This window comes from Hemitrygon akajei, chromosome 6 (assembly GCF_048418815.1).
Source record: "Hemitrygon akajei chromosome 6, sHemAka1.3, whole genome shotgun sequence".
In the NCBI taxonomy this organism is placed as follows: domain Eukaryota; kingdom Metazoa; phylum Chordata; class Chondrichthyes; order Myliobatiformes; family Dasyatidae; genus Hemitrygon; species Hemitrygon akajei.
The window spans coordinates 183,746,664-183,759,994 of NC_133129.1; the positions used below are offsets into that span (position 1 = coordinate 183,746,664).

At 42.9% G+C, this 13,331-nt stretch overlaps 1 protein-coding gene across 1 annotated transcript in view; it reads left to right on the forward strand.

Annotated features, from left to right (window-relative positions):
* The window catches only part of LOC140729749 (TBC1 domain family member 12), a 151,351-nt gene that overhangs the window by 24,324 nt on the left and 113,696 nt on the right, over nucleotides 1-13,331 (forward strand). Inside the window, exon 5 of the mRNA XM_073049914.1 lies at nucleotides 2,564-2,689. Within this exon, the coding sequence (XP_072906015.1) occupies nucleotides 2,564-2,689 (126 nt within the window). The remainder of the gene's footprint in view (nucleotides 1-2,563; nucleotides 2,690-13,331) is intronic.

Sequence of the window (13,331 nt, forward strand, 5' to 3'; positions counted from 1 at the left end):
TGGCTAGATGGGAGATGCCAGAGAGTAGTGGTGGATAACTGTTTGTCAGGTTGGAGGCCAGTGACTAGTGGTGTGCCTCAGGGATCTGTATTGGGCCCAGTGTTTGTCATATACATTAATGATCTGGATGATGGGGTGGTAAATTGGATTAGTAAGTATGCAGATGATACTAAGGTAGGTGGTGTTGTGGATAATGAAGTAGGTTTTCAAAGCTTGCAGAGAGATTTAGGCCAGTTAGAAGAGTGGGCTGAACGATGGCAGATGGAGTTTAATGCTGATAAGTGTGAGGTACTACATTTTGGTAGGAATAATCCAAATAGGACATACGTGGTAAATGGTAGGGCATTGAAGAATGCAGTAGAACAGAGTGATCTAGGAATAATGGTGCATAGTTCCCTGAAGGTGGAATCTCATGTGGATAGGGTGGTGAAGAAAGCTTTTGGTATGCTGGTATTTATAAATCAGAGCATTGAGTATAGGAGTTGGGATGTAATGTTAAAATTGTACAAGGCATTGGTAAGGCTGAATTTGGAGTATTGTGTGTAGTTCTGGTCACCGAATTATAGGAAAGATATCAACAAAATAGAGAGAGTACAGAGAAGATTGACTAGAATGTTACCTGGGTTTCAGCACCTAAGTTACAGGGAAAGGTTGAACAAGTTAGGTCTTTATTCTTTGGAGCGTAGAATGTTGAGGGGGGACTTGATAGAGGTATTTAAAATAATGAGGGGGGATAGATGGAGTTGACGTGGATAGGCTTTTTCCATTGAAAGTAGGGGAGATTCAAACAAGAGGATATGAGTTGAGAGTTAGGGGGAAAAAGTTTAAGGGTAACACGAGGGGGAATTTCTTTACTCAGAGAGTGGGATCTGTGTGGAATGAGCTTCCAGTAGAAGTGGTAGAGGCAGGTTCGGTATTATCATTTAAAGTAAAATTGGATAGGTATATGGACAGGAAGGAATGGAGGGTTATGGGCTGAGTGTGGGACTGGGTGAGTGTAAGCGTTGGCACGGACTAGAAGGGCTGAGATGGCCTGTTTCCGTGCTGTAATTGTTATATGGTTATAAAAAACTCAGGCTGTCCATTTTATCTATGCCTCTCATAATCTTGTACACTTTTATCAAGTCATCTCTCATTCTCCTTCACTCCAGGCAGTATCCTGGTAAATCTGCTCAGCACTCTCTCTAAAGCTTCCACATCCTCTGCATACTGAGGGAAACCGAACTGAACACAATATTCCATGTGTGGTCTAACTAGAGTTTATAGAGCTGCAATATTATCTCGTAGTTCTTGAACTCATCTCCTCACTACAGTTTTAGTTGCCTCTGGGGCCCAGCAAGGGAAAGCCAAATTTTTGCATTTCCCCAGAACCTATCATGATAAATCTAGCAACTTCAGGTCAGAGTTTGCTCAGTTTTAAGACCTCTCTGCATTTAAATGGTGAGGAATAATCATGACAGAGAGGCACAAGTGTGAAGTGATTTACAATTCTTTAATTTTTTTTTAATGAAGACTTGTTACATAACGTGATTAATTTTAAGTAGGCTTTGATAGCTTCTGAATGTTGAAGAGATATTAGGAAGCACTTCTCAATAGTTTTGACAGCTGGCTCAGTCTGGTATTTGACGAGGCCACTATCAAAAGAGTTTTTTTAAATTGCTACAGGTAAGTTTTTCAGACTCCACCCATCTCTGCTTTCATTCGAGAGGCCATTTCATAAGACCCTAAGACATAGGAATACAATTAGGTCATTTGCAACACCGAGTCTGCTTCACTTAGCTGATTTATTTTCCCTCTCAACACCTTTCTCCCAATAACCTTTGACACTCCTACTAATCAAGAGCCTATCAGCCTCTGCTTTAACTGTGTATACCCAATGATGGCCTCCACAGACATCTGTGGCAATGAATTCCACAGATTCACCACCCTCTGGCTAAAGAAATTTCACCTTATCTCTATTCTAAATGGATGTCCCTCAATTCTGAAGCTGAACCCTCTGGTCCTAGATGCTCCTACTATAGGAAACATCCTCTCCACATCTACTCTATCTAGGCCTTTCAATATTCAATAAGTTTCAATGAGATTCCCTCGCATTCTTTTAAACTCCAGTGAGTTCAGTGTATTCCAGTAAACTCTCCTCATTTTTCATTCCTGGAATAATTCTTGTGATCAGGAATTCTATGAATTCTATAATTCTATGAAGAACTAAAGAAATTCCTCCTCATCTCTGTTCTAAAGAGACACCCTTGTATTCTGAGGCTATGCCCTCTGGTCCCAGACTTTCCCACTATTGAAAGTATCCTCTTCACACCTTTCCTATCCAAAAGGCCGCATATTCAGGCTGGAGGTTGTTTCACTGAGAGTGCTATTTCTAGAAGGTCCACCAGAGGTTGGTGGATATTGAGCAGGTAGGTGAGTGTGAGAAGGCTCACTACCCACTAGGAAACTCTGGGCCAATGTTTTTATAAATTTATGAAATCTTGTTATTTATTGAATTGTTTAATATGTAGAAGCCTGATTTGGGGTTTACTCAGAGGTTGATTTGTAGTTTTACTTTGTGCAGAGCGATCTTTTCCAACACACTGCTCCCTGATGGGCAGGAACCCAGAAGCTAAAGAAGGGCAAGCAAGGCTTTTCCGTATCCTCTCCGCATATGCAGAATATAACCCTCAGATCGGCTACTGTCAAGGTAAGAGTGAAGGCGTTCTGTCATTGATCTACTTAGTGACACAGCACAGAGTAAGCCCTGCCGGCTGTTTGAGCCACACCACCCCAGGAAACCCTGACAAACTCGATTAATTCTAACCTAATCATGGGAAAATTTACAATGACTAATTAACCAACCTGACACATTCTTGGACTGTGGGAAGAAACTAGAGCACCCAGGAGAAACCCAGGGGAGGACGTACAGAGACTCCTTACAGAATGGCACCGGAATTGAGCACTGCACTCTGGAACAAACTGAGCTGTAGTAGCGTTACGCTATTGTGGTGCCCAATGACGCCAGTACCGTCATTGCTTGCTCATACCCAGCATATCTTTGATGCAAGGAAGGAGCCTCAGTAGAGTTCAATATTGTTGCTGATCTGTCACAGGAACGGTACAGGAAATTATTTGTGATTAAGAGAAAACATTGCAGCGCCTCTTGCACCCTTCTTCTGCCTCTTCCTTGGACCTAAAAGATTTAGATTTAGATTCACTTATTCATCACATGTACATTGAAACATACAGTGAAGTCTGTCATTTGTGTTAACCAATACAAATAGGGATGTGCTGGGGGTAGTCTGCAAGTGTCACCACGCATTCTGGAGCCAGCATAGCATGCCCACAATGATCGACAAAGCAACACAGAACATAACAAGCAACAAAATAACAACAGCAAAACAAACCCCATTCCTCCCTCCGACTCTCCAACTTCAGTACAGGCCTCCAGGCCTCTAGTGGACTTACAGACAATGGGCTCCTGACTCCCCCAATGGACTTCAGACTTGCAGACCCAGGGCTTCGGCTATTGTGATTTGACATCTGGACTTCTGATCAACTTTCAGGCTTCAATCTGTAGCATTGACACCAGGACTCACTGATGACAGGACACGGATCTCTGGACACTTGTGCTCCTGCTTGCCTGATCATCTGATCTCCAGGACCCATTGACCTGCATCTTCATTGGTGTTCACCCACAATATTTGCTAGCTTGACATCCACAGATGACTTTCATCACACATCCACGTCGCTGGCCTTCAAGCACTGAGTGGAAGCCTGGACTCTAGGTGTCCTTCATCCCCATGTCTACATTGGTGGCCTTCGAGCACAGAGCAGAGTCCTATACTCCAGTCTGACCTCTAACTCCACAAAATCCCTGTCTCTAAACACTTACCTCTCTGTCCCCAAAACCACACCTATGAACTTAAAAAAAACCCAACTAAATCTGAGCCAAGACCTTGACAGAGACCACAGCGTGGTGTCATCTTGGCAACACATTATTTCAAAAAGTACAAAGAGTTCTTGGTGTACAGTTGACATTATAAAATAAATCCCTTGGTCACTGTCTTCTTGCTACCAGAGGGGCAAATGGTATGCTTCATTTCATACAACAGTGACTGAAGTTCAGGAACAGTTATTACCCTTCAACTGTCAGGCTCCTGAACCAGCATGGACGACTTCATTGCCACAACTCTGAACTGATTCTACAACCTATGGACAGGCTTTCAAGGACTCTAAACTCGTTGTGTGTGTGTGTGTGTGTGTGTGTGTGTGTGTGTGCGCGTGTGTGTGTGTGCGCGTGTGTGTGTGTGCGCGTGTGTGTGTGTGCGCGTGTGTGTGTGTGCGCGTGTGTGTGTGTGCGCGTGTGTGTGTGCGCGTGTGTGTGTGTGCGCGTGTGTGTGTGCGCGTGTGCGTGTGCGTGTGCGTGTGCGTGTGTGCGTGTGCGCGCGCGCGCTCTTCCAGCACTACTTGTTCGAGCATTGTCTGGCTTGTCTCTCATTCGTTCGCTACTGTGTTCCTGTGAGAAAAAAATGGTCCTAAAAAGCAATTAGGTGGTCAAAGCAATTCCTCAAAGGCTAAGAGGGAGCTTAAAGTGTTATCTCTTGCTGAGAAAGTAGAAATATTAGATCTTTTGAAAAGTTGCATGTCGCATTCCAAAAGGTCAGTAAGAACGAATCAAGCATTCGCACAATAAAGCAGAAAGAAGCTGAAATTCGTGGAAGTGTTGGTGCTGCCCCTACATCGGCAAAAATGGTCTCTCTGGTTCGTGATAAAGTGCTTACGAAGACTGAGAAAGCATTAAGTGTGTGGCTAGAGGACATGTCACAGAAGCATATCCCTGTTTATGGCCAAATTATACATGAAAAAGCTCTTAGTCTCTATGAGCACTACTGTGACAGGGTTGATGAGAGTGAGAGAAAAGAGTTTAGGCTAGTAAGGGATGGTTGACTGGCTATTGTGCTAAATGTTATGCTACCATAGTGCTGATATAGACCATGTGCAGGCAGATGTGCAGCTTAAGTTGACATCATGAATGACACAGATGGTGTGGGGCAAAAGGCCTGTTCCTTTTGCTATATGCCTCTGTGTTCTACTTATAGATTGATAAGAAAACTGGAGCAAACGTTCTTGGCACAGGGCAAGGTAAATACAGGGACCAGGACTGTCTGTTTTATTCTTCACCCCTCTGCCTTTTAGAACATTACATCACAGTACAGACCCTTTGGCCCACAATGTGGTGCTGACATTTTAACCTACACAAAGCCTATCTAACCCTCCATTTTACTTAATACCCCCAAAGTAACTGGCTCTGCCACCACCCCTGACCGGGCATTCCATGCACCCACCACTCTCTGTGTAAAGAACTTAACCTCTGACACGCCCCTATAATTTCCTTCAATCACCTTAAAATTATGTCCCCTTGTATTAGCCATTGCCGCCCTGGGGAAAAAGTCTCTGGCTGTCCACTTGGTCTATTCCTTGTTTCATCTTTTGCACCTCTATCAAGTCACCTCTCATCCTCCTTCACTCCTTCACTTAACTTCATAAGCCATGCCCTCTAGTCAGGTAACATCTTCTACACCCTTTTTAAAGCTTCCACACCTTCTTATAATGAAGGGACCAGAAATTAACCCAATATTCCAAGTGTGGTGTAACCGGTGTTTTGTAGAGCTTCAATATTATCTCGTGGCTCTTAAACTCCATCCCCCAACTAATTAAGGCCAACAAACCATATACCCTAACAAACCTATCAATTTGCATGGCAACTTTGGGCAAATCTATAGATTGGACTTCATGATTCCTTTGTCCCTCTACACAGCCAAGAATCCTGCCATTAACCCTGTACTCTGCTTTCAAATTCAACCTTCCAAAATGTGGGTTTTGTGGTTTATATATTTTGCACATCTCAATATTCAGAATACACTATTTGATTTAAGCAAGTAGTGACTGTGCCTAATGCACAAAACATATCAATTAAACCTTGCCCAAGACTCAAGACTCTGGCAGCATTGAACGCAAGGGAGAGACGGACATGTCAAACACAGGCAGATGGTGCTGAGCATCCACATACTCTCGTCCTCATTGATTTCAATCTTGCTCAATGCTTTAATCAGTGAGATCGGCGAGAAATGGAGTCAATCATGGGCTCAAGGCCACACACCGAAGTCCCTCGGAGACAACCAAGTGCCAGATCACTCACTCAGCCCAAAAAGACAACATCAAAATGTAAATCGCAGGTTCCAATAGTAGCTGAATCGTATTTAAAAGAAGTAGTTCCGTGAACTTTCTGAAGCACATTGCCTTTAGTCACATTGTTTGCTGGCGCAATCTTCAGATAAAGGAAAACAACAACATCTCATTATCATCTCATTTGTTAGTCCTGACGAAGGGTCTCGGCCCAAAACGTCGACAGTGCTTCTCCCTATAGATGCTGCCTGGACTGCTTCATTCCACCAGCATTTTGTGTGTGTTGCTTGAACATCTCAATGAATGTCAGCAAAAAGAGCTGATTGTTGACTTCAGGAGAAGGAAACCAGGGTTCAATAAGCTAGTCCTCATCAGGGGATCAGAGATAAGAGGACCTGTCCTGGGCCCAGCACATAAGTGCCGTTATGAAGAAAACGCAACAGCACCTCTGCTTTCTTAGAAGTTTGTGAAGATTCAGCACCACATCTAATACTTTGACAAATGTGCATAGATGTGTGGTGGAAGAAGAGTTATTGCCCTTCAACCATGAGGCTTTTGAACCAATGGTGATAACTTCACTTGTCCCATCACTAAACTGTTCCCACAACCTACAGACTCACTTTCAAGGACTCTTCATCTCATTTCTTGATATTTATTGCTTATTTATTATTACTATTTTTCTTTCTTTTTGTAGTTGCATAGTTTGTTGACTTTTGCACATTGATTGTCAGTCCTTTTGGGTGTGGTCTTTCATTTATTCTATTGTGTTTCTTGTATTTACCTTGATTGCCTGTAAGAAAATGGATCTCTGGGTTGTATATGGTGATATATATGTACTTAGATAATAAATTTACTTTGATCTTTGAACCCTAATCACAATAGTTCAGCAACACTAAAACTACTTCGATCACTTTCACTAAAATGGATTTTTGTTCTAACTTCTAGTTTAAAAAAATGCATATAATTTATCTTTAATTTATGTTTTTGTGAATCTGATGCTATGTGCCCATGATACTGCAACAAGTAAGTTTTCATTTCACCTGTGCATACGTGGATTTGTGGTTGCTTTCCAGTCCTTATGAGGGGTCTCAGCCTGAAACATTGACTGTTTATTCATTTCCATAGTTGCTGCCTGTCCTGCTGAGTTCCTCCAGCATTTTGTGTATGTTGCTCAGGATTTCCAGCATCTGCAGAATTTCTTGTGCTTTAACTTTGACTTGACTTAACTCTGCATGTACAGTGTTGGACACCAGGGGGCAATGGTGTTCCAGCTAATTGAAGAAGTTTTCCATAGCCTTGTATGTAACTGATAGATAGATAGATAGATACTTTATTCATCCCCATGGGGAAATTCAACATTTTTTCCAATGTCCCATACACTTGTTGTAGCAAAAACTCATTACATACAATACTTAACTCAGTAATAATATGATATGCATCTAAATCACTAACTCAAAAAGCATTAATAATAGCTTTAAAAAAGTTCTTAAGTCCTGGCAGTTGAATTGTAAAGCCTAATGGCATTGGGGAGTATTGACCTCTTCATCCTGTCTGAGGAGCATTGCATCGACAGTAACCTGTCGCTGAAACTGCTTCTCTGTCTCTGGATGGTGCTATGTAGAGGATGTTCAGGGTTTTCCATAATTGACCGTAGCCTACTCAGCGTCCTTCGCTCAGCTACCGATGTTAAACTCTCCAGTACTTTGCCCACGACAGAGCCCGCCTTCCTTATCAGCTTATTAAGACGTGAGGCGTACTTCTTCTTAATGCTTCCTCCCCAACACGCCACCACAAAGAAGAGGGCGCTCTCAACAACTGACCTATAGAACATCTTCAGCATCTCACTGCAGACATTGAATGACGCCAACCTTCTAAGGAAGTACAGTCGACTCTGTGCCTTCCTGCACAAGGCATCTGTGTTGGCAGTCCAGTCTAGCTTCTCGTCCAACTGTACTCCCAGATACTTGTAGGTCTTAACCTGCTCCACACATTCTCCATTAATGATCACTGGCTCCATATGAGGCCTAGATCTCCTAAAGTCCACCACCATCTCCTTGGTCTTGGTGACATTGAGACGCAGGTAGTTTGAGTTGCACCATATCACAAAGTCCTATATCAGTTTCCTATACTCCTCCTCCTGTCCATTCCTGACACACCCCACTATGGCCGTGTCATCAGCGAACTTCTGCACATGGCAGGACTCCGAGTTATATTGGAAGTCAACCCCACTGGGGACCACAGTAGCGTAGTGATTGACATTACACTATTACAGCTCAGGGCATCGGAGTTTGGGTTGTGCCAGAAGCATTGTGGAACATCTCAGTGGTCTTTTGCGAACTTGAGATGTGCAGCAATGTTTTTCTTGGAAAGCAGTGGGTTCTTCCATGGTGTCCTTCCATAAACACTATTCTTTTTCAATATTTTTCTTACACTGGACACATGAACAGAGACTTTAGCAAGTTCTAGAGATCTCTGCGGGTCTTTAATTGTCACCTTTGACTTTTTTACCTCCCTCAGCATTGCACATTGTGCTCTTGGTGTGATCTTTGCAGGGCGCCCACTCTTAGGGGGAGTAGCAACAATACTGAATTTCCTCCATTTGTAGACAATTTCTCTTTCTGTGGACTGATGAACACTCAGGTCTTTAGAAATGCTTTTGTGGCCTTTTCCAGCTTCACGTATCTCTACAATTCTCCATTCTAGTTTGCATGTTGTGCATGCTGCCTGCATAACAAGAGACAAATTGTACTTCAAGTTCAAGTTTATTGTTGTCTGACTGTACATTTATACAATCAAACAAAGGAACATTCCTTTGGACCACAGTGCACCCACAGAACATATATCACACACAGCACATAAAACAACATATTACCATAAATAGTTCAAAATGCACACAGTGTGCAGCACAGGTAAACAGCTCGCTGTCCTGGTGATGAGACCTCAGTGGTGGCAGGCTATTCATTAGTCTCACAGCCTGAGGGAAGAAGCTGTTACCCTGTCTGGCGGGCCTCGTCCTGATGCTTCTGTACCTCCTTCCTCACGGTAGTGGGATGGGTGGCGGGAATCTTCAACAATAATTCAGGCCTTTCATCTACAAACCTCCCAGTAAATGTCACAAATAGTGGGGAGGGAGACATCGGTGATCAAAGTTAACACATTGGCTGTGAAGTGTTCTCAGATGTCCTGACTAGATGATGAGGTACTATGAGACTGTTGACAACCAGTCCCTGAGATTCTGCAATTTTTCTGTAGGATATGAATAGGGATTTCTGAATTGGAAGCTCTCAGGAGAAATGCCAAAGGATTTCTCTCTTCTCTCTAGTTATGTTTCAATGTTGCAAATCTGCATGAATCAGCAAATGTGTAATGATTACCTGGAATTGTGTAAGAATGTACTTTTATACAACACCCTTAAACTGCTGGAGGAACTCAACAGGTCAGGCCACATCTATGAAAATTAATAAACATTTGACATTTCAGGCTGAGACTCTTCATCAGGACTGGAAAGGAAGTGGGAAGACACCAGAATAAAAAGGTTTGGAAAAAGTGAGGAGAGGACAAGCTAGAAGGAAAGGTTAAAGGGCTGGAGAAGGAGGAATCTGATAGAGGAGAGTAGACCATGGGAGATGAGGAAGATGGAGGGGACCCAGGAGGTGGTGATAGGCAGGTGAGGAGAAGGCCAGAGTGGGGAATAGAAGAAAAGGGAAGGAGAGGGGGGGAAAAAGAGAAAATAATAAATTACTAGAAGAAGAAATCGATGTTCGTGCCACAGGTTGGAGGTTACTTGTATGGAATATGATGAGGTGTTGCTCCCCCACTCTGAGAGGAGGCCATGGACCAACTTATCAGAATTGGAATGGGGATAGGAATTGAAATGGTTAGCCACTGAGAAATTCCACATTTACCAGGTGGAATGGAGGTGCATATAAGGTTTATAGCAGATAAAGCAAATGATCTTTGCGCCCATTCCACCATTAGGATAGAAACATAGAAAATAGGTGCAGGAGTAGGCCATTCATCCCTTCAAGCCTGCACCGCCATTCAGTATGATCATGGCTGATCATCCAACTCAGAACCCTGTACCTGCTTTCTCTCCATACCCCCTGATCCCTTTAGCCACAAGGGCCATATCTAACTTCCTCTTAAATATAGCCAATGAACCGGCCTCAACTGTTTCCTGTGGCAGAGAATTCCTCAGATTCACCACTCTCTGTGTGAAGAAGTTTTTCCTCATCTCGGTCTTAAAAGGCTTCCCCTTTATCCTTAAACTGTGACCCCTCGTTCTGGACTTCCCCAACATCGGAAACAATCTTCCTGCATCTAGCCTGTCCAATCCCTTTAGAATTTTATACGTTTCAATAAGATCCCCCCTCAATCTTCTAAATTCCAGTGAGTATAAGCCTAGCCCAGGGGTCGGCAACCTTTACCACTGAAAGAGCCATTTGGACCCATTTCCCACAGAAAAGAAAACACTAAGAGCCACAAAACCCGTTTGACATTTAAAATGAAATAACCCTGCATACAACGTTTTTTTTTTGCCTTTATGCTATGTATAAACAAACTATAATGTGTTGCATTTATGAAATCGATGAACTCCTGCAGAGAAAACGAAATTACATTTCTGCATGCAACAAAAACATTTTGAACTCCAAAAAAAAGACGTTGGGTTGAAGGTTACTTTTAAGTAAAATACTCAATGTCTATTTGAGTCCTCCTTGTATTTATGAAAAACGCCGAACTTAAATTGTCCGCCAGCAGCAAACCAAACATAACGTCAGCCAGCTGTCAGCCTGAAAAATAAAAGGACTAGATAGATAGATAGATACTTTATTCATCCCCATGGGGAAATTCAACTTTTTTTCCAATGTCCCATACACTTGTTGTAGCAAAACTAATTACATACAATACTTAACTCAGTAAAAAATATGATATGCATCTAAATCACTATCTCAAAAAGCATTAATAATAGCTTTTAAAAAGTTCTTAAGTCCTGGCGGTTGAATTGTAAAGCCTAATGGCATTGGGGAGTATTGACCTCTTCATCCTGTCTGAGGAGCATTGCATCGATAGTAACCTGTCGCTGAAGCTGCTTCTCTGTCTCTGGATGGTGCTATGTAGAGGATGTTCAGAGTTTTCCATAATTGACCGTAGCCTACTCAGCGCCCTTCGCTCAGCTACCGATGTTAAACTCTCCAGTACTTTGCCAACTGAACAATGAAAAAATATGAATATACGTAAAATAATAGGCAATTAAAATATTTATCATACTTAGTTAATGGGATTTCTGCTCCTGGACCTCAGCGCACAGCGTCTGCACATCAGGGCTGTATGACGTCACCTTCATCTTTACACAGGATCGCAAGCTGTCATCTGTGAGGCGTGCGCGATGTTTGTTTTTAATAAAGTTCATGTTGGAGAACACCTGCTCACATACATATGTGGATCCAAAGATCGACAGGACTCCAAGCGCATACTTTTTAATGTTTACATAAATGTCGGGGATAGCATTCCATGTTTCGAACACAAGTTTGTCCGGTTTGGGGAGGTTTTCAATATCACTCCATTTGTGATTCTGAGCAAGAACGGCCTTCTGACGGGCAACATCTTCAAGGTCTGCTGTCAAGCGTCTAAACTTGGACACCCATATGTCTTTGTCGGCTATGTCGGCCAGTTCCATCTCAAGATCAGGTTGACTCACACCTACCAATGCAGTCGTATTCAGTAGGGATGGATCGATGCTTAGGGAGTGACCGGGAAGGATAATGTGTTTTTTTTCCTCTCTGAACTCACAGAAGCGTTTCCCAAACGATGTTTGCGTTGCGATGATTGCAGAATGTAAATACTCTGAATTTATCATGTTGTGAGCTTGTTTGAACTCTCTCAAATTGGGGAAGTGAGACAATGTGCCTTTCTGTAAATCTCTGGCAAGCACTGTCAACTTGCGCTCGAATGCCAAAACATCCTCCAACATGTGCAGGGCTGTGCGTCCTTTCCCCTGAAGAGCTGTGATCAGCGTGTTCAGGTGCGCTGTCATGTCTACCATGAAGTGTAGCTTTTCCAGCCACTCTGGCTGTTCCAGCTCAGGAAAGGTGAACACTTTGCTGCCCAGGGAAGTTTTCACTTCTTCCAGACATGCGACAAAGCATTTCAGCACCTCCCCTCTGGACAGCCACCGGACTTTGTTGTGCAGCAGGAGATCAGAATATGCGCTTTCCAGCTCGTCCAGTAACAAACGGAATTGACGGTGATTTAAACTTTTTGCCATTATTTTATTGACAATCTGAATGACAACATCCATTACTTCTGTGCATTCCAGAGGAAATGTTTGAGCGCACAGTGCCTCTTGGTGCAAGATGCAGTGAAAAGTCAGCAGCTTTCTGTCCAGCGACTTCTGCAGTAAAGCCACAAATTCCTTGTGCGCTCCTGTCATACTTGGTGCCCCATCAATAGCTATTGACACCAGGTGGGTGGTCTTTATTCCTTTGGCTCTTAAACAATTCAAGACAGCCTCACAGATGTCCTCCCCCCGTGTTTGGCCTTTTAGAGGTATCAACTCAAATCATTTCTTCCTGTGGCCCGGCAGAGTTTACATACCGGCAGAACAGCGCTATTTGTTCAATATCACCTTTGTCTTTAGACTCGTCACAGGCAATCGAGTAGGCCACAGCTGAATTGATGTCTTTAATTTGCTGTCTTGTGATGTCTTCTGCCATTTTTATGGTTCTGTCTTTGACAGTCTTTGCAGAGAGGGGCATATCCCTGATTTTCTGCACAATTTCACTCTTGTTTTTAAAGTCCGTGAATAGATGTTCTGAAATCTTAATGAAAGATTCTTTTATATATTCACCATCTGTAAACTGCTTCCCGTGCCTGACTATTTCCTGAGCGGCAACAAAACTAGCATATGTAGTTGATTTTCCAGACTTCATCCACTTCTTGAAATGATTTTTGCTCAGATCAACCTTCCGCATCAGTTCCGAAACGGCTTTTTTTCTCTCATCTCCATCTGGATATTTTTGAGCAAAGGCTGCGTGTTTATTCTGGAAATGTCTTGCGACATTTGACTTTTTATTGTTTGCTAGTTTCTCATTGCATATTAAGCATACCGGTAAACCAGTCTCGTCAGCAGTGAAAGCAAATGAATCTGCCCACGTATCATT